Source organism: Heliconius melpomene, chromosome 11 (assembly GCF_056956725.1).
Source record: "Heliconius melpomene rosina isolate 202511_hmr_F chromosome 11, ASM5695672v1, whole genome shotgun sequence".
In the NCBI taxonomy this organism is placed as follows: domain Eukaryota; kingdom Metazoa; phylum Arthropoda; class Insecta; order Lepidoptera; family Nymphalidae; genus Heliconius; species Heliconius melpomene.
Genome location: NC_140399.1, coordinates 1,167,497 through 1,192,718, shown reverse-complemented (window position 1 = coordinate 1,192,718; position 25,222 = coordinate 1,167,497). Strand labels below are relative to the sequence as shown.

At 33.4% G+C, this 25,222-nt stretch overlaps 1 protein-coding gene across 2 annotated transcripts; it reads left to right on the top strand.

The window, feature by feature from the left end:
* The first annotated feature begins 1,136 nt into the window (after positions 1 to 1,136).
* On the top strand, positions 1,137 to 20,260 carry LOC146534242 (inactive ubiquitin carboxyl-terminal hydrolase MINDY-4B). 2 transcript variants are annotated; one of them, XM_085193166.1, is made up of 11 exons: positions 1,137 to 1,550; positions 9,997 to 10,082; positions 10,381 to 10,610; positions 12,843 to 13,026; positions 15,340 to 15,405; positions 15,612 to 15,682; positions 16,424 to 16,571; positions 16,952 to 17,089; positions 17,412 to 17,491; positions 18,119 to 18,253; positions 19,846 to 20,260. In XM_085193166.1, the coding sequence occupies exons 1-11, from the start codon at positions 1,388 to 1,390 to the stop codon at positions 19,904 to 19,906; spliced, it is 1,362 nt and encodes a 453-aa protein (XP_085049292.1). In that variant the 5' UTR covers positions 1,137 to 1,387; the 3' UTR covers positions 19,907 to 20,260. The 2 variants fall into 2 exon arrangements, with proteins under 2 accessions (XP_085049292.1, XP_085049293.1); XM_085193167.1 differs by lacking the exon at positions 1,137 to 1,550 and adding an exon at positions 4,781 to 4,932.
* The last annotated feature ends 4,962 nt before the right edge of the window (positions 20,261 to 25,222 follow it).

The following is a 25,222-nucleotide window of genomic DNA, read 5'->3' as shown; positions in this document are numbered from 1 at the left end:
ATCTTATTGCTAATAGCGTTAGTAGGAATGTGGTATATTTTTAAGGTTCATGCTATACAGCGAACGTAGCAGAGTAGGCAGACGGAATTTGGGAACCTAATGTTAAGTCATAAATAAAATAATAAATAAAATGTCGCATATTTAAATAAGTTTCTATAAAATCGAACCTGCGAACCATCTGTAAACAAACATGAAAACTCAATTTCACAAAACAAAAACAACGGCAAGACAAACAAATACCGCTAATTTATACGTAAAAAAGGGCAGAAAGATAAGAAATTGCGTCTAAAATTGGACGTCACTCGATAGAATTTTTCCTTGTAGCCACGAAGGGTCTAAATAGATGCGATTATGGCATATCCTTGTATTATCCCCTGACCAAATAAATAACTTACATCAACAGTACATTTTTCTGTAAGATTGCTTGGGATTGTATTCGTTTCGCTTATGACTTGGATTTAGTTTGGGGGAAACAGGCTGGAGTCATTTATTATAGCGTCAACATTATTACTGTTCAGTATATTTATATCAATATATGTTGATATATAAATATATGATTATGAATGTTTTTGTCATGAAAAAGATAGAATTACTAAGATTTGGTTGAGAAGTAACATTAGGAAACTAATAGCTTGGTAGTTTCCAATAAATGTTTTTTTTTTTATTTACGAGTTTACCGTATATTAATGTAAGCAGAGGAAAATGAACGTGATGTCACTCTATTCTCTATTTCTATCCATTTTGAGCCGTTTTAAATAGATTAGGGTCTAAGGACAACTAGTTTTAGCCTAATTAACGTTAATATTTTTACTGTAAAATTCAATATCTCCAAAAAATCTCTCAATTGGTAATATTTTAACTTAACCAGGCCAATTCTTTATAGATTGTTATGTAAAAAAATTGAAGAAGCTCAAAAAATCTACACACAAATTTCCACAAGCTATCCAAAAATTAGACAATTTCTGTTTTGTTTATCAAATCCATTACTTGATCACGAATCAAAAATCAATTTTTACCCCAAAACGCTATCTATCTATATCCAGATGAATATTTAAACAAGGCTACCATACCACCATTATATGTATAACGCAAATTGTAATTTGCATAAGCATTTTGTGCCACATTGTGTTGGCGTACACAGAATTATTCCACCATTTCCACACCTCGCACCTGCACGTTGTTTTATCTTTATAGGGTTTGTTTAAATTTACCAAATCGACTGACACAAAGTATTTGCACGAAACAGTAGTAAATGGTTATTGATCTGTAAAATCACCTAGAGTTTACACGATATCTTTAGATATATAGGCAAAATTTTTTGAGCAAAATTTTTCATCCTCACACCATCTCGCCTTGGATTCGCTGTAAATACATCATTTAGTTAAAAATGGATCAGTTAACAAAATTTCTTGTGTACAACAAAACGCCGGTATCTAAGAACAGTATGAATTATGAAGCAATGAAATCAGTGAAAAAAGAAACGGAGAAAAGCGGAGAGATTGATAAGAGATTCCTGTTGCTTTCGCCTGACCTTGAGAAAATGTCTGATGGTAAGTACAAATGTTAATACTTAAACAGCGTCATTTTGTTTCCCACATAGCAGGGTAAGTAGCAGGAATATAGTGTCAAGACAGGCCAGTTCCCAATCTTAGAGATATATAGAGGGAACCTGCGAATTGAGACACTTCCGTTCCCCGTTTAACCAAATCAAACCCACAATCCATCGCGTTCACAGTCGCACTCTTCTTCTTCACTCTCATATTTTAATGGCTTTTCTCTCAGTACTATAGGCGTTTGCAAGTCCTCTAAGAGTTGGAGAATTTTCCCAAAAATATTTTACATTATAAGAGTTAGGACATATTAATAAACGGATTGTCTATTTTATGGTTAGATAATTTTACAGGATCAGTTGTGCAATATGGTACGGCAACGTATTTTTTTTTTATTATAAACAAATTGCAATCCGCAACCTTATTTGATTTGACCATATCTCATAAGTATTTTCTTTTAGTTACGTTTAGTTTATGCGGCATAGTTTTGGCTGAGCGTTTTCTGTCAATCCGTTACAATAATAGTTTTATATATAGCCCTACGTCTAGGCTAAATCTAGGCGCAGAAGAGTGTTAACCTTAAATTCTGACAGAGATCACCAGCCGTGCTTAGGCGCGGAAAGGTGCAAATTTTAGATTTCATCATTTCCAGAAGCTTCAGCTGTCTAAGCGTCTAGGGAAGCCTTCCACTACGAATAAATTAGGTCGTCCATCCTAGGGAGAGACGCCTTTGTGACGTCGTAAAATCTCTTTATTGGCATCCCTAAAATGGTGACCAAGCTGAAATCAAGGAGCTCCTCGGCCTTCAACAAAACCTGGTGACGCTATAAAGGCCACTATAGTGAAGAGAATAATAGAGAATATAGACAGGAATGCACATGCAATTACAAGTGAGAGTTGAAACAAAACGAACACGTTACACGTTGCTTATCACGTCGATTAGTTTGATAGAGAGCGCTATATCTTTGGTGTGTGGTACAAGAAAAAAACATTTTAATAAAATCTACATATATGAAAATATTTTTAATTATATCATCAAGCATTTAATTTTAGCATTTTATAAGCAGAAAATAACCTGGGAACCTAGTGTTAAGACACTCCGTTCCCATTAATACACTTGTGTCCTCCACGTTTAGCCGGATTCTTGAGGCATTGCGTGTTGAGTGGTTACCAGAGCTAGAAAATAAAAATTTTAAATATATAATTCCCCGAGAGAATCGAACCCACAAAGTAACGTTAACGTGACGTCCGTAACTCTGTGGAACGACTGTCTAAAATTTACCGGAATATTTGAACTGACCTGGATTTTTAAATAAACATAATATTTATTGTTAGCGTTACCAATATGATATAGTAAATTAGAATTGTTATAAATTTTATCAAAATATCGCCCCATTTTCGCTGTATAAACATTTTCCACTTGATATTTACTCAAGTATTATAGTTCGATTATATTATTATACGAAATATATTTTTTCCAAATTATATTAATTAGATTAGATAGAAAAATATTATAATATTATAGTACTATTTTAGAATGTGTGAAAAATAATGTTTTTAATCTTTTCATTCCACGCCACTCATCATGCAATGCCGGCATAGAATTCAGCAAAAAATGAGAAACGGAAGTGCACAGAGTTTTTAACACTAGGTTCCCTTTGCCTAACCTACTATGTGCCGCATGCGGGAAGCAAAAACACAATAAACAAAATTGACTTCCACGCTAACCAAAAAAATATTACCAAAATAAAATTATATATTAATATTTGTTTACATAAATCCACTGTTAACTCTTCCATCATTTTTACAGCGCAATTGAATTCTCACGTCGTAAACACAAAGCTATAACGCGCTTAGAGCGTTTCATAAACAACAATTGTACGGTGTTTTATTTTTTACCGATAACCGGAACGATTGTGGATAAAGATTATGGGTTGTTTTTTTTATTATTATGTGATTTTCATGTATTTTGTGGGGTAAAAAGATTGTAAGTGATTTGGCACTACTTTTTGAGTTTTTGCAAATGAACGTAGCGTCAAAATGTAGAATTTACTACTAGGATTAAACTTGTTTTTTTTTTTTGAAAAGTAGTATAAAAATTTAAATATAACAGGACCAATTCGTTCCTACACTCAACGCTGATTTCAAATCAACGTAACATGTCTCGAAAATTTGGTGGAAAAGTGAAGAACGAAGTGTCTTAGCTCAATGTTTTCTCTGCCCAATCCGCTATGCGTTAAAGTGTGTAAAAGTGATTTTATTTCATTTGCATATTTTTTAGCTCCGCGCTATATTCCGCACACAGCAGGGTAGAAATAGGAAGGAACCTATTGTGTTGATATTTCAGATCAAAAACTTTGTTATGTAATTAATTAGAGTTTTTATTTACTTACGTTGTATTATAAATCTCTAAATTAATTACACTTCCAACATTATTTTTGTTTTAGATGATATGGCAAAACACTTTTAGGCCAAGCTTAAATCTCGGTACAGAGTATATATTAAACAAAAAGGTTTTTTGTAGACCCTTGTCGTCAGTTCTTTATAGTAAGCTAGGAGCTAGGCTCAGCTTGACCAACTAGTGAACCTTAAAAAAGGTGGACATAAGATAAACAGTAAATAAAATGATTAAAGCGTAATATATTTGTACGTGATATTTATTTTATGTAATAAAATAATTAATAAAAAAAACTTTAACCGTCTTTTATATTCAGAGAGATTTTTTAAGGTATATACATTATTAAAATCACATTACATTACTTTCATAAGAAATGAGTACTATCAATTTTGTTCCTTTTTTCTATGTAAAGCATATTTTCGAGTGAAATTTGAACTCGTACCCTTTGAAAATCAGTACCGATCGTTACTTTTATTAAACTTATTATGTAACTTTGAAGCAGTTGTGGCGCAGCGCTACAGTACCTGACTGTAATCGAGACAGATGCAGGTTTTTTTTCTATTAAGGGGAAAACTGATTTTCCTCTCCAAACCTGGTACTAAGATGAAGAGCGGTTCTGAGTTCCTCCATTCATCTCGGTATATCTCGAAAATTGGATAAAAAAGTGAGAAGTGCTTTTGACACAAGATTTTTATCTACTTATTTTGCAATATGCAGCAGGAAACAGGTTAAAGCAAAAAAAAAATTATAAACGCTACCGCCTATGACTTATAACGCACTTCTTAAAATCGCTAAAGTTAAGTCATCGGTTTAGTTTGTAATTGGACCCTGGAAAGGTAGTTCGCACCTCGCACTCTAAACTTAAATTTAAATGTTATTGTCTAAATATGACTATTATCTTAAAACTTTATTAGTACTTGTATTTAAGATAAATAATAACGATATTTAAAATGGACGAAGATACTTATGAATGGAAACCCAAAGGTTAGTGTTTTTATTTATTTTAAAAGTGTTGATTATTTTTCTTTAATTTCATAAATTTTAAAGATAATTTCTGTTGGATGGCAAAATTAGTATTTTGATGATATAAGGCTTTAAAAGGTCTCCCCACCTTTTAAAAAAATATAAATGATCAATAAATAATTTAATTGTTGTCACTATATTAATAATTTAATATTTATTATAGCCATTATTTCATAAAAAACTTGGAATAATAGCGGTAATAAAAACACGTAATTTTCATTTCATTACCCTGTTTCACCACTTATCTCATAATGTCTCAAATTTGGACAGAAAGTAGAAAACTGACTTTTTCAACATGTTTTCGCTCTGCTAAGCAGGCAAAACACGGCGCTTAGTTACGCTCAACACACAATGCTTCAAGAATTTATCGGTAAATGGAGAAAAGAGTGTTTTAAGACTAGGTTCTTTCTGCCTATTCTGTTTTATGTGAGATACAGGGTAAACTAGAAATAAAAATGTTACTTCTAAGGTTGAAGTAGTTCAGCCAGAATAGAATGAATCAAGCCGTAGATATAAAGTTATAGTAATTAATCAGAACATGAAGTTTAGAAGTTTTAATAGTTCTATGCGTACAATAGTTCCACTATTGGCTAATATAAGAAATTCCAAAGTTGTGGAACAATTTAAGCTGTAAAATGTTATTTGAAATCTTTATTTGAACAATTCTTTAATAAGAATAGAATTAGAAAATCTAATATTATTATGGACTCCGTCGTGGCACAAGCGTGGGATTGTAAACGAGGTGGTAGCAGGTTCGATTCCCACTTGGGGAACTGAAAATATTTAACATTTCTATTCCCTCGCTCTGGTAACTGGGGAATTAAAATATTAAATATTTCACACTATGAGGAAGAATCAAACCTAAAACCATTGCGTTTACAGTCGTAGCCACTGCGTCAAGACGGCCTCTATTTGTATCCTATCAATTACCTTGTCTTTCATAATTGGATAGAATTTATTTATGCACTTTTTTATTTTATAGAAATAGCCGAAAAGTCATGGGTACAAATGAATAGTCACCGATTTTACAGATAAAATGTATTTTTTGGCCTCTAAAATATTTTTTAGCTTTTTTATCTTTTAACTTTTCTTTTTAACATTCTCTAAACTGGAAGCGGGAAATTCGCTTGAATTGATGCTTGAATAAAACTCTGCTATACTTTTAAATATGGTTGTTTTTACATTTCAACAGAAAAAAACTGCCACCTAATATAATCACTTGGTTTTCCGTTTTTTTTCGTGACATTGCTTGTTAAGTGGCGGAACTAAACACCACGCATTAGAGCGAAAAAAATTAAATAATTTATTCCTCCAAATTGGAATCGAACCCATAAACGTAAAGTTTACAATCAGACGTTTCCTCGCTTCGCTACAACGGCATTTACATACATATTTATAAAACTATAACAAAAAATTAAGTCTAAAACAAATTTTAAAACAAAACGTTGAACCAACTGTTAGATAACACCTTATTTTCCTTATCACTTGCCACTGAAATTAGCTGTAAATAGCTCAAAGGATTAATCTAGCTTTTACTGATAGTACAGCATTTGCGGTTGGTACGGCGATAATTTATTTATGAGTTTTGATCAATCTCAGGCCCTACGTGGTATATGGGCGACTTGTTTTGGGTTCGATTTCCACTGGAGGAAATGTATAATGTATAATATTTACTATTTTTATTTAACCCCTCCCATAAAGCAGTAAAGCGCAGCGTTGAGTATCGTTACTCAACACAATGCTTCCAGAATTAAACGGAAAGTGGGCAACGGAAGTGTCTTAACGGAACCGGAGTATCTTAACACTAGCTTCCATTGGATTTAGAGCATCTCAGTAAGACTGCAAACGAGATAGTTGTAGGTCCTGTGACAAGACAAAGTGGATTAGGTTTCAAAATTGAGAAAGTGAAAAATGGAGTGGATGAACACAAGGCCACTTCTGCCTATCCTGTTAAACATAAATAATTCAATACCCTGCGTGGGAATCGAATCTGCAACAACCTTAAGAATTATAAAATCTTGATACACTATAAAGCGCTTCTTAGGGGGTTGCGTTTAGTTCTAAAAATAAAACATTCATTTCCCACAAGGGCACTACGTGGTAAAACATCAATATACAAGGCGATGCACAATTTTCTTGTGAAATTAGTTTGTAATTGATATTGCGTTTTAATAAACTCTTCTACTTCATTGTAATTGTTTTCACTTGTTAAATAGCTTAGCAGACTTTAAGGTCAGTTTTGTTATGTTATAATACTAGCGACCAGCTCGCGGCTTCGCCCGTTTGAACTACAATATTATTTAACTGTTAATCTGAATGAATTTTGTGTTCTTATACTATTACTAGCGGACGCGCGCAGCTTCGCTTGCGTATTTAGGGGTGACTTCTAAAAAACCACGAAACATGTGTTCAATGAAATATTTTTAAGAGTCTAAATTTCAAATTTTATAAAAATCGGTGGCGATTTAAATATTTTTCCATACAAACTTTCAACCCCTTATTTGCACCCTTAGGGGGTGAATTCTAGAAAACCATGAAAGACATGTTCAATAAAATAGTTTTAAGAGTCTAAATTTCAAATTTTATAATAATCGGTGGCGTTTTAAAGATTATTCCATACAAACTTTCAACCCCTTATTTGCACCCTTAGAGGGAGAATTCTAGAAAACGATGAAACACGTATTCAATAAAATACTTTTAAAAATCTAATTTTCAAATTTTATAAAAATCAATCAGCCAATTTAAAAAAAAATCCATACAAACTTTCAACCCCTATTTTACCCCTTTAGGGTTAAAATTTTTCAAAATCCCTTCTTAGTGGATGTCCAGATTACAAAAGTAAACATCTGTCCAAATTCCACGTTTCTACGCACAGCGGTTACGGCTGTGCGTGCGTCTTACCTCAGTTAGTGAGGACAAGTCCTTTTATATATATAGATTATTTCAAAGACAGTTACAGATACAGTAAAATAATTATATTGTGATAATTTTATCGAACAAAATAATTTATATTCATATAAGTTTTTTATATATAAACCGATTGAAATAAAATAGTATTAATGTTAAAGGAGGCTTGCTAAAATATAATTATAAAAACTGCAATGAAATCGGTTGAGTCCGTTCTGAGATTAACATTCACATACGCACAGACAAACTAACAAACTGAAAAAAAAATAAAACATTGTTTTGGGTTTAATGTAATGATAAATACCCCAAAAAGACAAAGCGGGGTTTAGAGCAGATTGAAGAAATGAAACGAATTCATTTCCCCGAATGGGAATCGAACCCATAACTGCGCCACGAAGGCCTCATGAATAACTACTGGCGTAATAAATAATAAGCGATTCCCCCTAAAATATATCTAACACATCAAAACTTTAAATTCATAGCAAAGCAATAAAATAAACGTTACATAGTATATTTATGTGCATCCAATACATTCCATTTCTATTTGATATCAACCGTCGAGTTAGGTGTGACGTGCCCAAATATAAGACTTGGGTGTTGATATTATAAGAAAAATTTACATATTTTATAATAATTATTAGAAACGAGCGAGTAATGCATGAAGGTATTTAAATTATAAATTATATTAATTTTTATATAGAGGCCGAAGTGGCAAAGGAACATAAGAGTGTGATTGTAAACTCGACGGTTATGGGTTCGATTTCTACTCGGAGAAATATTAAATACTTTCTTAAGTACCAAATAACATCCAATATCTTAATTATTAGGCTGAAAGTAGAGAAATGAAGTGCTATAATATATAACGGAGTGTTTAAATTCAAGGTTCCAGGGTCAGCCCTGCTATGTGCGGTATACGGTGTGAAGCTATGATATATTGTGTTTAATTAATTCTCTTTTGACAATGTAATATAAAATACATATTGTAATATAATTTGTTAAGTACTTTTTATTAATTACAAGTACACGTCTTTTTGTAAACATTACATATATTAAAAAATAACATTATTATTTTTTATATTATTTTTATTCAAGTAGTCCATTTAATTAGTTAAGCTCATTTTCTAGAGTTAGTCGCTATTAAGGCATTTACATTTCTACTTACAACAAAACAATAAAATATATGTTTTCAAATATAAACATCAATGAGGTGGTACATCGTAGTGTAGTAGTACACCATCTGACTGAAAGTCCGACGGTTGTAAGTTCGATATTCGGTCGAGGAAATAAATTATATTCCCTCCCTAACCTGCTGTATGCGGGTTATAGCGTGAAACTAAAAAAAAATATAAATCACGTCTTAACAAACACAGAACCCACGGCCACTCCGTGTTTAATGAAACCATTCTCAACTGTACCGCAATAACGCCTATATACATTCATGCCTCATTTAATACCTTCGAACAATACCCACATATCGTTATTATAGCGAGACACGAATGCAATTACCATGGAAGCCTCGCATTTCACATTTGCTACGATTTCACTTCAAATCTATTTTCTATCACCTACTTTCAATAAGCATTCGAAGGCACTGTGGTATAGACTTCCGCTAGGCACTACTCTACGACCGATACTTTAATTAATTTATAGATTCAAACATAAAATTCTAAATTTATTAAAAATATTTATTTTTTTGCCAAATAATTTTAAAGTTTAAAAAAATATTCGAAATCATGTAAAATAGCTGACAAATTTATTATTTTTAAAAATGATTAGAAAACACGCATTAGGTACATCCCAAGAAGAAATGTATGGTGCATATTTTTTTTATAAAATAAATATTTTTGACAATTCTATTAAATACATTTTTAGAATTAAAAGAGAGATGACATAAATATGTGCGTGACATCGTATCTTTTAAATGAATAAGCCAATTTGACTGTGATTGTTTAACAGACAGTCTATTATGGCGTAATGATTCATATTGAAGCTAAAATTCGACATTATTATTTTAGTGTAGAACTTACCACATATATCATGATCTCCAGCTACTTTTAAAGTTATCTTAATCAATATAATCCGTTAAGAAATGATTCGTTACGAGTTTTTTGCTTCCAGAACGTGTGCTGTACGCCAGGAACCGACAACCAGGTGCAAGACCGGCGGTAATAGGCGGTAAGCCCATATCAGAGGAATTAGCGATCGTAAGTTTAATCTTTTTATTACAAAAAATATATTTCAAAGTTGGAACTACTCTATTATAAATTAGTAGGTAATGCTTATGGATTTATATCTCACTTGGTTATATAATATTCAGGTTGTGGGTGTGGTGGTCCGGGTAATGAGGCAAAGTGTGATGTTGAATTCCGCTACTCAACATGCAATATCTCCAGAATTCGGCGGAAAGTGGGTAACGAAAGGGCCTTAACAATAGGTTTCCAGGTTTCCTTTGCCTACTCCGCTATGTGTGGAATTTAATAAAAAAATCTCCAATTGTAACAGGAATTGCGTGTAACTGCGTTTGGCACGTCTTCCTGCCCTCCCCGCGGGGAATGGATTCATACCCCCCTGGTAATGAGGCCTTCAGACCAATCTTTGGGTTATGGCCTCGCTGCGCCCAGAAACGGCACCAGATCCCTTCTATCAGCACTCCAGGCGCATATTATTAAGTGGTTGCTGTTCGATTCCAGACCAATGACAAAAGATAATAAATCTGTTGAACCACCGGATAGGTAAGTTTTTTGTTTATATATATAAAGTTAATAATGAAAAAACGAAACTAAATTATATTTTAAATGGATTCATTTTAGTGTAAATTTTTCCCTGAAAATATCCTAAAAATTAACGTTAATAAACATAACGAATATGTAGCCCACACCTTCGCTTGCATGGACTATAATATCGCTTTTATATTTAACTAGCGGACCTGGACGCGGCTACGCCTGCTTGAAATATAAGAATATAATTTCTATAGAAATATAATTTCAATCTAGATGAAATGCTAAAAGTGACTATTATATTTATTTTCATAAGGATGAATATCAAAATGACGCGGTAACGAACGCGGTCGCGTAGCGACGACGGTTGTTATTAACAGGGCAGAATAAATTGCATGTCAAATTAGAAAGTATTTTAATTTATTAGTACATATGTGTAATGTAATGTTATATAGCCTATAGCACTTCTGAAGAATGCAGCTTTCATACAAAACAAAAACAAAGTAAATCGAACCAGTAGATCCAGAGATCTTAGCGTTCAAACAAACAAACAAACAAACAAACAAACAAACAAACAAACAAACAAACAAACTCTTCCGTTTTATTATATTAGTATAGATTCCCGTAAGAATATCACAAAAAAAAAAAAAAAAATTAAAAACCTTTTCAGGACGAGTATAAGGGTGCATCTTATACTCACCGACAAGGAAACTAAATAGTTTCAACGTTTAGTCATACAATTTTCCTGACTCAGTAACGGAAGACTAAAAAAATACATAAAAACCATACAATAAAAAAAAAAGTTCTAAAGTTATTCCAATATAATTTTCCATGACAAAAAACTCTTCACAAAATATTCAACGCCACGGACACGTGAAAGTAACATAGCTTCAAAATGCCGATCATAATTCTCGACTCCACCTCGTGCTTTAGCATAAATCTAGTATGTGGTACGACGATATTTTACTAAAACGGTGAACATTATGGTCTAACCGGCGGAGTTTTAAACTGATCTATATTTATATTAAATTTATATATATTCATTTTGTCTATCCGTGTCAGCTTTGTTGTTTTGCCATTCTTATGCCGGTGTGGCGCAGTGGGTCAGCTTCTAATTGGAAGCGTGATGGCCCATATACAAGGGTAGGTATAAGGAATATGAGAAACTCCCGGACGCCCAAGGAAGCGCTGGTCGGATGTCGTGATGCAGGACATGAGAGCCAATGGTCTAACCACCGAGGACGCAAAAGACCGTGCAAAGTGGAGTATTAATGCCAGGAGGAAGAAGAAGGAATATGAGAAACTCATGTTAAGATACTCCCTTCCCCATTGATATATATCTTTTCTGATATTTTGTTACCAGAGCGAGATAGAAAAATGAATTTCTCAATCAGAAATCGAATCCATAACCGTCGCATTAGCATTTAGACACTGCTTCTGGTTTAGCTTTTATACCACGACGGGCTTAACAGAATAATATTTCAATATTGAACTTTAAAGCATGGAACGGCTAGGTCAATATTCACGGCTACATCTTTACCTCGCGAATTTATAACGCCATTTGGTTTAGTATCGGTTTTCACGATCAAGCCCAATATGGTTTATATCATAATGTGGTAGGTCGCGCTTGCCACTCAGTTTATGTTGAATTTTATATTTTATGTTTTTTTAGTAATATTGAAATTAATAATTTTAAATTTTATTTTGTCTTAGATGTAGAAGAGGGGACTTGGAAATCTAGTATTAAGACAATTTGTTCCCATTAAAACATTTCCGTTTCCTCACTTTTTTTCTTCTTCTTTTTTTAGTGGAAATCGAACCCATAACCTATTGTGTTTGCAGTTGTACACTTGTGCTTCCGCACTACGATTGACTATGAAAAAAATATATGGCTAATCCAGGTGCATTACATTCATTTATCACCTAACGTACCTTGTCCAAAAATTTGGATATTCAATTAGGGCATTAGAGGAAGAAAGAAGGAAGCCTGAGGCCATCGTCGCGGAGCAGAATGAATGAATGAATGTCTTTAGTCGCAACAGTTGTTGGTTCAATTCCCACACGGAGTAATGAGTTATTTCCATTTCCTTGTGAATTTCCTTGAGATAAAGCGCTGCCTTAAGATCAACCACTAGAAACATGGTGCATGAGGGACATGTCATAACATTAGGTCCCTCTGTATAATCTGCTATACGGGAAATACAGCTTGAAGCAAAAAATATATCCAAAATTTTTATAATATTTCAGTTACTTGCGTCCCAATGAAGAACGCCAAGAAGAAGCTCTATGGCGAGCGTGCAGTGAAGTTATATGGCGTTGTGGTGGTGGCTACAATAATCAAGCGGAAGTTAAAGTAACCGTGGGTTTGCCGACTAGTCAAGTACATGTGCAACATAGCCCTACATATTATCAGGATGGCATCACTGAGATGGTAATTATATACCGTATAACATAGCGTGAGTAGAACTTGCGCCTCTCAGACGGTTGCATTTTTAACCGACTTCTGTAAGAAAAGGAGGTTATCAATTCGACTGTATTTTTTATTATTATTATTATTATTTTTTTTTATGTTTGTTACCTCATAACTTTTGACTGGGTGAACCGATTTTGAAAATTTTTTTTTTTGTTTGAAAGGTGAAGCTTCCCGAATGGTCGCATTTTTTTTTGGTCCATGTCTGACAATGGTATCTATGAGAAAATCACATAAGTCTTAAATTTGCATTAGGTATGTGCGCGACAAATAGACGAATAACTCAATGTTGCGCCAACCGATTTTGATGATTCTTTTTTTATTTGAAAGGATACACTTCAAGGATAATTTGGTGAAAGTTTGGTTAGGTTCCGATTATGGGATCCGGTGAAAATTGAGAAAGTTAGTTTTTTTTTTTGGTAAAAAATTGATTGTACTATAATAGTTACAAAAACTTTTTAAATTGATGTCAAAAGTGAGATTCCTGATCGTTTCATTTCTTTTCAACCAACCTCAAAAAAGGGGATGTTTTCCTTTTTAACCAACTTCAAAAAAGGGAGATTCTCAATTCGCCCGAATACTTTTTATGTATGTTCTTGTCAATATACCAAAGTGTAACTTTGCACAAAAATAATACCTAATTAAATGAAGTTTTACATGGAACAACCACAACCACTCGTTGACAACCACTACCACTACCACTCGTTTAAGACGCATCATTTTAAGATCTACCCATCACTGAAAATGGTAAAATAAATTAATTTTTAACAAAAAGAAAACCGACTTCTAACAACGAACTAAAAAGTGAAAAATAATTATATAAAGATTTTATAATGTTGAAGTCGGTGTTAAACTAATGCTACAACACCTTTACTACAATATCTAATTACTAAGCCTGTTTGTTTTACTTGACACCGACTTCAAAATTACAAAATCTTTATATAATTATTTTTCACTTTTTAGTTCGTTGTTAGAAGTCGGTTTTCTTTTTGTTAAAAATTAATTTTGTTTTTAATTGATTGAAGTATACGACTTTAAATTATTAATATATAAATATATCTGATAACGAGGCTAAGCGCAAGTCCTGTAACTCAACAAAGGAAATGTCTAAATGGGAACGGTGTGTCTTAACATTAGTTTTCCCTCTCCCTACCCTGCTATGTGCGGGATAAAACGTGAAAGAAAAATAAAGAAGCTATCAACACTCTTTACGAACTAAATTGAAGTCTATCTAATAATGTTCTTATCGTCATATACGCTTGCATTTACTGCATCCGTATGAAGTAAACTTTACTAGAGGCATGTCTAAGGAATCTTGTCTAAAACATTCCAGCCTTTGTCTTGGACATTCATAGGTGATAATGCTTACTTTGTCGCTTTTTGTGAATACCTCCTTAAAGACATTCTTTTACTTATTCGAGTATATATATATTTTACTTCTTTGATCATTAAATGAAAATCGCTACGTCATTAAATCTCTAAATTTTTCCTCTTTTTCCTCTATTTAACTTTAGGCTGTATCCTGCATCTAGCAGGCAACCAGAGAAAATAGTGCTAATATATCAATTTCCGCCGAATTCTTAAGCATGCTATTCTTAAGTTACAAAATTATTATCACTTGAGTGTATGAATTATTTAATATTATAGACCACTCAACAAGCAATACCTTCACAATTCGGTGAGAAATGGAAGGGAATGGAGTCTCTTAACACTAGATGCTCAGGTTCCGTCTACCTACCCTGCTATGTAATTTGAAGCTAAGAAACCCTAACTTCGATAGTTAAGTTGAATATCACTCTTTTCTACATTGTAAAAGCTATCAAATCTCGTCTGACTTCTTGATCCTATCAGGTCAAACTATTCTATCAAATTTTGAGGGGAATACACGTGTTGCACTAAATTCCACATAGTTGAGCTTCGGATTGAGTTTAGTCAGTAACGTTGAAATATTTGACTAGAATTGCTATATATGAAATAATTTTTGACCAACTTTTTAAAAAGGAGATTATAAGTTTGTTATTTAAGAACGTAGGAGGAAAACGGAAGTGTCTCAGTGGGAACGGAGAATCTTAAAGCTAGATATCCAGGTTCCCTCTGCTATGTTCGGGATGCAACGTAAAGCTAAAAAAAAACCATATGAATTAGCTAAATTAAATTACACAATTATATTTAATTCCAAATTAATTATCTTACTAATTTATTTAATTGGTTATAAGTATAATAGTGAAATAAGTTATTTTTATTTTCACAGCTTATTTCATTATTTATTTCAAGCTGCATTTGTTCGAGTTTAAAAGTTTGGAGGATCTACAGATATTTCTGAAGAGGTACTTGTATTTGGTAAGTGTTTCACATGCAATAGACGAAATTATTACAAAAAATAAATAACGTGAAATCTACAAGACTAAATATGGATTAAAATACATACTAGCATTTACTTTTGTTATCATTTTTAACTTAAAAAATATATTAGTAATTGAATATTCTAAAAATATCTTAAAACGTTATATACTCGTAGATGTCAGTTAACAAAATGTTTTATTAAGTTTCAGTCTGAAGACGGTTCAGGATCTTTGCTGTTACTATACGCCTGCATTTTGTCTAGAGGATGTGAAAAGTAAGTTTCAATCCTTATGATTACATTTATGTACTAGCGACTCGCTAGAGGCTTCGCCAGCTTGAAATACACATTTATATATTTTTTATTTACTAACCTGGACTGAACCAGTGGCTAACGATATTAGCGCGAGGCCAGCCGTGGCGCAGGTGCACAAAGTTCGACTTTAAGCGTGACAGATTGTGGGTTCGAACCCCACTCGAGTGGAGACCCCACTGGTGTGGAGGCAAAGCTCGGCGTTCGACTGCAATGCCTCCAAAATTTGGCGGAAAGTTTGGAACGAAAAGTTTGGAGTGTCTTAATAGTAGGTTATCTCTGCCTACTCTGCTTACTATACTGCTATACTGCTATATTAGCTTACTATTCGATAGATTCGTATTTTTTCTAAAGCTATTCAAATTTGTACGAGATGGAAATATGTTAGTTAATAAGAAATAATCAATGACGGAAATCGGTACAGCAGAACAACGTCTCACTGGAAACGCGACAGTTGTGGATTTGATTCTTAGTCGAGGGAATTAAAAAATTTAATTTCCTAACATTTAAGTAAACACTGTAGTGTGTAGTGCACGTACTTGCATTAAGTTCGCGCTGCCTACCTTATTAAAAAAAATTAAAGCTAAAATCTAAAAAAACCACCAGTTTTTAACATACTAAAATTAAAAACTTTAAACTTTCACAGTACATTTTAACATACTAAACATATTTTATGATGCAAAAAAATTATGAAAACCTTTCCAGCGTCAAAAAAGACCTGGACGGTAAACTCACATACCTGGTGTCTACACAAGTGGAGGGCTCTCTGAACGTGACAACGTTGCTGCTGACCGGACGCGCTACACCGTATTTGCATAATGGGGTGCAATATGTGGGGGATGAGGATCATTATGTATGGAATTTCCACGTTTTTTATCTAAATTTATGGAAAATGATTTTAATGAAGTAATGACGTCAGTTGTGACGCAGGTGCTTAAAGTGTGAGAGTAAACACGACTGGTTGTGAGTTCGATCCCTGCTCGAAGAAATGAAGTTTATTTCAATTTATATTTTCATTACTTCGTTCTAGTATCGAGGCAAAGCGCGATATAATATTAGGTTCCCTCTGCCTACTCAGCGATGTGCGGGATACAGCGTGAAGTTAATTTAAGTGATATCTTAAATCGATATACCGTGTGATTCTAAACGTGAGGGTTGAGAGTTCCTCGCTTTGATAAAAATATTGGTTCACTCGTTCGGTTTATTTTTTATTTTTTTTTAATATTTTTGTAGGCTATGCCCCAATTTGGTGTTCTATCACGAAGCTCCGTCGGTCTACTCGTATGGTACGGAAATGAAGACAACGTAACTAAGAATATTTCAAAGCAATATCTTGGTTCACGTTTGAAAACACCAGCTTTGCCTATATGGGTATAGTATAATTTTTGTAGCCTAGTTGTTTTACATTTTAGAACTTTTGGAAGTTTTGGAAGTGATGGGAGATTGAAATCAGTACATCTTGAGACTAGCACCTTTTACCAAATGAAATCACAAACCTAGGTCTATCATGCTTGTATATAAATCATCATAACTGAGCTACAAAAAAAGCAACGGTAGTAATTAAAATATTTTCTCTAAAGGGGAAAATCTTCGTAAACCTTTAAAGTAATGTTGAAATTAATTTAAATTTTCGTCAATATTGTCGACCAAAATTCAGTGATTTAGAAATTTCAGTATTGAAGAGTGATTACAGGTGACAAGCTGTTCGGGCCACTATGGAGTGCTTTTTAATACGAACCGAGAGCTTTTGAGGAATTACCACGCTGAGAGAAGGTATTCTATAATTTATATAATTAATAATTTACTTTATATATTTTTTAAAACTAATGGGATTAATTTTTAGGCCTTTGTGGTTGAATTGAACAGTGAGTGGAGAATGAAGTAGAGTTTGTTCTACACACCCAATTTTTGTCAATTCTCTCCATTTTTTTACTATACTCAGTATCCCGTACCTACTCGGTAAACTAAAAAATACTTTCTTTGAAAATGATTCAAGCAGTGGAGTGCAGGATCAAAAAAGATATTAGAATGTAGAAGTTTCTGTCTTAGTTGTTGAGTGACTGAGCTCAACGCCGCCGTTTGTGTTGTCAAAGCAGAAAAAATATTCAATCCCCTCCTCCTCCCGATACTCCCTAGTGGAAATCGAAGTCAGAACAAGGCAGGGTCTGACTGCAAACACGATGATTAAAAGTGCGATTCCCACTTGAGCCAATTAATTATTTTCGTTTTTAGCTTTGGTAACAAGAAAAGATAATTTAAACCGTGTGAGGAACGGAGTGTCTCATCAATATGTTTCCTCTATCTACCTTGGTGTATGCGGGAAACAGCGTTAAGCATGATTAATGTTGAGAATTTCCGTTATCGATTTTTAATACATTTTTTCAATACTATTTGTTTTAGATTTGACATACATTATTACACATGTGGTGGCTGTCATGTCCTTTTGAACGTGGACACTCGAGCTCAAGAAGAAACGGCTGTGATGAGAAACGACGATATAAGTGCTACTCCGCTTGAAAAACTTATCCATACTAAGTATATATAGTTTTTTTTATATTTAGTTTATAAGTAGTTGTGGTTTCGATTCCTGCTTAAGGCAGGGTCCCTACAGAGGGAAACTAAACCCTATTTCCCGCCCAATTTTTGAGACATTAGTCAGGGAAGTCAATGTCGCGTTATGCCCTCTTATTAGAGTAGGCAAATGGAAGTAAATCAATAACTCAAATGGAAATCGAACTAACAACCGTTACGTTCCAAGACAGACGCTATGGTGGCCTCATATCATTACAAGGCGTAAAAAATAAAAACAAATTGAACCCACACACTCGGTCCTTATAATCAAATCCAAAGATACGTTACATTTCAACTATCAATTAAGTAAATTTGGGAAGTAGCTGTTGTGTTACTTAACTTTCCAGCCAACTTGTAGTGGCATTCAGCCAGAATAACTTTGTCCATACAAAGCCCTGCCTTTACCAGAGTTTAGGTAATGAATTTATGACGTGCATATAATAGATCTTAGTTTGAAAGTAAATTCTTTTTTATTATGGAAGCTAGAGGCTTATTTGGTTATTTATGTTGTTTTATTGGGTGTGAAGGTTTTGGGTTCGATTCGGGTCATAATAAAACAAGGTATGGCGTTGACGCCACTCAGCTCGCAAGGTTTCGAAAATTGGACCGTGCGTGGTAAACATAGTGTCTCAACACTAGGTTTTTGCAGCTTATCCTTATCTATGCGGGATAGAGCGTGAAAATTAAATAATATATTATATTTAAATCATCCAATATTATAAGCAGATATTTTCAACATTCAATATTATATTTGACTTGTTTACTTTAAAAATTGATAGAAAATTGACAACTGAAAGTGCAATGCTGCTGTATCGTCTATGTAGTATGCATTTGAGAAACTATTTTCTGTATTTTCCCTAAGGTAACCTAGGAATAAAGCTTCAAGTATATTGAGACCATTGTGGCGGAACTACGTACTGTAAAAGCGACCGATGTAATTTCGATTCCCTCTTGGAGGAATTAATTATTTTCATTTTCTCGATCTAGTAACAAGACGAAACGCGGTGTTAAGTTCCGCCACTCAACCCGTAATGTTTAGAAAATTGAATGGTGCGTGGGAAACGGAGTGTCTCAGTAGGTTAAATTGTCTGTAGTCAAAGTTTTAGATAATGGTCGATCCTTCTGATTAAAATGGTCTAAGAATATAATAAAATATTTATCTAATACAGACACAGCGTCTGACTATAATCTTGGTGATTGTGGGTTCAATTTCAATTGGGGAGAATATATTATATATATTAATATATATTTTATTTGATTGCTAATATAACCCGGCAAAGCGCGGCGTTAAACTCCTCAACACAACGTAAGCTGTGTCTCAAAAAGTGGTTAGAAAGTTTGAATTCAATTGTCTTTCATTTGCGGAATACAGCGTGAAGCTAAACAACACTGAAAAGACCCTTTTCATAAAAAACCAAAAAGCTCTTATCAAAATCGAAATCTATATAAGTACCTACGTACTAGGAACGAATTCATCTGTAATCTAAAACACCTTAATTTTATAAGCAATTGAACCTACTACCCATTGAAATAACTCCATACAACTTCCATTGCAGGTGGCAGGACGCCAAGATCAGTTGGTCTGGCGCCGTGCCCTTTGCGGACTCACCGAACTAACGGCTTACTCTAATTGCTTTGTAGTGACTGAGGTCGTCGCTTTATGATAACAAATATTATATACTAGCGATGCGTTCGCGGCTTCGCCCGCTTGAACTTCATAATTAATAATTTACTTTTGTGTTAGCGGCGTTGATTGAATGAGTGCTGTACCACTCCACACTCTATGCCACCAAAATTCGGAAGAAAGTGGAGTTTTCACACTAGGCACCCAGCTATATTCCACAAAATAAACCATAAAACTATATTTTATGATAGTCACAGCTTATATTATGCATAATTTAAAGTTAGTGTTAACATATTCTTAACACATAGATTCACAGGAAAAATAGAGTAACTAATAGAGTTCTTCAAGAGTTTTAGTTTTAATTCTACTACTAGTATGATTTTGCTATTACAATCCTCGTTGTCGTGTTATGATTTGGCCGTTGTCAGAAGTGGAAGCTAGTTTTAAAAATAAATGTCAATTTTTTTTATTGCTTTACAGAACATTCAATTTGTAATAATAATTTCAACTAAAATAAATAAATATATGCGATGAATTGTTTTATTTAAAAAAAAAATCTTTACTCACGGCTTTGCTCACGATTCGATTTCTACTCGAGGAAATGAAATGTATAATATTTTCACTTTCTCTCTCTGGTAAAGATTCAAAGCGTGGCTATGACTCCGGCCAACTAATAAGCAATGCTTCCAGAATTCGGCGGAAATAGGAACGAAAGTAATCTTAATGAGACAGAACGTATTTAAATTAGGTTCCCGGGTTCCCTCTGCCTACCACTCTAGATCAAGATCAAGAAGCCTTTCATCCTACGAAAAAGTGAAACTTTACAATACTATCGACTTAACTATGATAGAATAAAGATTTTTTAATTAAATTTTCTTTATTTAAGTTTCTCCTTTATATTCGTATTTTCGATTTAATAATATTTACAAATTTTCTGAGCTCGTTGCTTAACTATATAGTATACTAAATTAAAAATACAAAGTAGCAAAATAACGAACTAAGTGTTACAATATTGGAAGTGGCACGTCTGAGACATAAAATTTTAGCTCCATTTATTATTTTACTGACAAAATGTTGTTTAAAAAGTATATGATTGTAAAATTTGTAACTTTTGATTGTAAATCCAAAGCTTGGGCTGGATCCTTACTCGAGGCAACGATTACTGTCATTTTTCCAACCTTGTAAGGCAAGGTTTAGTGTTGAGTTTCGCTACTCAGTACACAATATCTAGAATTAGAACGGAAAGTATAAAAGAGTATCTTGACAATAAATTTCCCTCTATCTATAGAAAGAGGCTTAGCAGGATACAGTGTAAAACTCTAATATCTCACTCCTGAATTGGGTTTTTCAAAAGGAGGTTGGTCTTTCAAAAGGAAAAAAGACACTGCTAGTAGTAGTAGAGACACTCCTTTCGATTAAAAAAATAGCTGAAAATAAATCAGTGGTAATGTTTACAAATTGTGAATAAATTAATTGGAATAGACACAAAATATCCCTTAATAAATTAATTTTTAACAAAAACAAAAACCGACTTCTAACAACGAACTAAAAAGTGAAAAATAATTATATAAAGATTTTATAATTTTGAAGTCGGTGCCAAGTAAAACAAACAGGCTTAGTAATTAGATATTGTAGTAAAGGTGTTGTAGCATTAGTTTGACACCGACTTCAAAATTATAAAATCTTTATATAATTATTTTTCACTTTTTAGTTCGTTGTTAGAAGTCGGTTTTTGTTTTTGTTAAAAATTAATTTATTTTACGATTTTTAGTGATGGGTAGATCTTAAAATGATGCTTCTTGAACGAGTGGTGATGGTGGTGGTAGTGGTTGTCAACGAGTGGTTGTGATTGTTCTATGTAAAACTTCATTTAATTAGCTATTATTTTTGTGCAAAGTTACATTTTGGTATATTGACAAGAACAAACATAAAAAGTATTCGGGTGAATTCGGAATCTCCCTTTTTTGAAGTTGGTTGAAAATGAGAACATCCTCTTTTTTGAGATTGGTTGAAAAGAAATGCAACGATCAGGAATCTCACTTCTGACATCAATTTAAAAAGTTTTTGCTTGTAACTATTACAGTATAATTAATTTTTGACCAAAAAAAAACAAACTTTCTCAATTTTCCCCGGATTTCATAATCGAAACCTAACCAAACTTTCACCAATTTATCCTTGAAGTGTATCCTTTCAAATAAAAAAAAATCATCAAAATCGGTTGGCGCGACATTGAGTTATTCGGCTATTAGTCGCGCACATGCATAATGCAAATTTAAGACTTATGTGATTTTCTCATGAATACCATTGTCAGACATGGACCAAAAAAAAATGGGACCATTCGGGAAGCTATACCTTTCAAATAAAAAAAAAATTATCAAAATCGGTCCACCCAGTTAAAAGTTATGAGGTAACAAACATAAAAAAAAAAAAAAAAAAAAAAAAAAAAAAAAAAAAATACAGTCGAATTGATAACCTCCTTTTCTTACAGAAGTCGGTTAAAAACCATATTTTAGTGGCTGGATTGAAATTTAATTTTAATAATACTAACTAAAATATATGGATAGGCGAAGGGAACCTAATATTAAGAGACTCCGTTCCCCATTAATATGACCAATTAAGGAAATAATTCTAGGCCTAGCCTAGACTATTTAAGCTCAAAGCTAAAAAATACACACAAAATCGGGATACTTAGTATCCTAATATGAAACGTAAGTAACAATGATAGATTGCTCTTTTATAGCTCTAATGGTCCATTTATCATAACTTATGTCAATCGAAATGTATCCGTTTCGATGTTTTTTTGACATATTATCCTCCTTAATCTTAGGCAAGATTGATGGAATTACTATAGGACGCTTTGAACATTGAATTTTGAAGTGGAATTATAAATGATTGGTAATTTAATATTAATTTCGTGCAAGAGTGGATTTTAAATGTATTACAATTTATTTTTATTATATTTATTTAGTTAGTTAGGCAGTAGAAAACTAGTATTAATACAATCCGTCCCCAATTCATCGCTTAATTCTTAAGATATTGCGCGTTGAGTGGCGGAATTCAACGCCTCGCTTTAGCAACAAAACAAAACACAAATATATTATATATATAGGGATTATGGTTACCACGAGCAAAATTTTCATCATAAATATAACAAGTTTAATCAACGAATAAAATTTTATTGGCACCGATCTTGTCCGGCGAAGCCACCAGACCCAGCAATTAGCGATTGTTATGACTTAAGTACAGAGTATTGATAGTATAGATGGCTAAGATAAGATATAAAATAAAGTACGTTCAAAAGCGCGGCGTTGATTTACGTCACTCAACATATAGTGCTTACCCTGATATGCGATATAAAGCGTGAAGCTATAAAAATGAAATTCAGCAGAAGGTGGTAGATAGACTTTAAAAATAATACATAAATACCAAAAATGTATATATACACATAAAACTTACCAACGTCTCAACTAAGGCCAAAATATTTCTTAAAATTAGCGCAGGAGCAGCATATGACTATAAAAGCGACAGGTTATGGATTCGATTTCGACGAAGGAAAAATCAATAATTATTATTTTCATTTCTTTGATCTAGTAACCAAGCAAAGCGCGCCATTGGGTTCATCCACTCAATAAGTATGTCCCCAGAATTTGACGAAAAGTGGAGAGCAGAAATATTTTAATGGGAACGGAGTATAGTAACACTAGGTTCCCAGGTTCCCGCTGTCTATGCTGCTATGTGTGGAATATATTGTAAGGGTAAAAAAGGCAACGTAAGAAGAAATTCAAATAACAAAACGACACAACGCCTATAAGCCTCTACGCAAACACAGTCTGTGAGACGCTTACGGACAAAATCCATGAATGGTAGCACTTTACTCGGACTATGATGATTTATTACAGAGACGGCCATTTGGCCGTTCCTAGCCAATTATTTGTATGATTTGTTTGTTTATATCTTGAAACTATCTTTAAATTGTCGTTTTGATTATAGTAGTGTAATTTGGAAATGAAATAATTCTAGTGTTGATACACTTAAACCCTAGTTTTCTACCCAATTTTCGAGACATAGCGTGTTGATTGTTGGGTGGTAAATCTCTTAAATAGTGGTTTCTTACTTACTCCTCAAAATTTTCGAGACATTCAGTGCCACGGCTGCATGCTCTGCTTTCTCTTGTAAATAGAGTGAGGATATGAAAATAACTCATTCCCCAGTTATGTTCCAAGTGAGAATCGAACTCACAACAGTTACGCTTATAGTCGCTGTAGACGCTGGACAGCGATAGGCTCATACATTTGATATTTATAAACATAATTTATCAAATGTATGAAGCTATGCAAAATATTTCTTCTACCAATAAAATAAATAAGAAATGAGAGCAAAAAGTGAGTTAAATATCGTATAATACGGTTGTCACAACTTCACCGACAAAAGAATCAAGATCTATGTATTCACTTGAAATAAGGGATGTACAGTATATTGGAAATTACTTTGTAACTATATTTTATTTTCTCATCTTTACGCTTTTTTGCCATACAGCAGGATGACCAGATGGAAACTAGCATTAAGACACTCTGTTCCTGACGTGCCGCCCAATTGTTGAGACTGCTTGTTGAGTGACAACATTCAACGGTGGGCTTGTGTTGTTAATAATGCAAGAAAATGAAAATAATTATTCCCACGGTTGCAAATCAAACCGCCAACGTTCATATTTACAATTAATCAGGCGACTGTAAACATTTCGTTTAATAAGCTTTTTTGTTTTTTATTTTCCTGAACTTGGCTGGCACGCTGCCGCGTGTCTTGATAGCTTTGGAAGTATCGCTTTAAAACGAAATTATCGTTTCAGTACCGATATTGCGGGCTGATATCGTGAAAATAATGAACACTCCCGACTTCCCATAATTATCACGTACACAACACAACTTGTAAATATAGTGCCGCATTAATCTTACTATTCCTACACTGAAATTTATATTTGTACGTATGAATGTGCATTTATGTATTTAATTAAATTTTACTACATCTATCCATCTATACAAATAAAGTAAGGTGGGTAGGGGGAATCTAGTGTAAAAACACTCTGTCCTGCTTTTTCATTTTTTTGAGACTTTTGGAGTTTGGAGTTTTCTCAGCGAGAAAATTAAATGAATTCAATAATTTTGAGGCAGTTGTTGCCCGGTGGTACAAGCAGCTGTAGATAGAGCACTAGGTTACCAGAGGGAAGCTAAAATTTGAGAAAAAAACATTTCTGAGTGTACGGATCGAACTCGAAACCGTCGCGCTTATACATAACTACTACTTTATAGTGA

Coding starts and splice junctions, on each gene's coding strand:
- LOC146534242 (XM_085193166.1), top strand. CDS start 1,388: ATGGATCAGTTAACAAAATTTCTTGTGTACAACAAAACGCCGGTATCT. Junction 13,027..15,339: donor AGGATGGCATCACTGAGATG/GTAATTATATAC, acceptor ATTTATTTCAAG/CTGCATTTGTTCGAGTTTAA. Junction 16,572..16,951: donor TGGGGGATGAGGATCATTAT/GTATGGAATTTC, acceptor ATATTTTTGTAG/GCTATGCCCCAATTTGGTGT.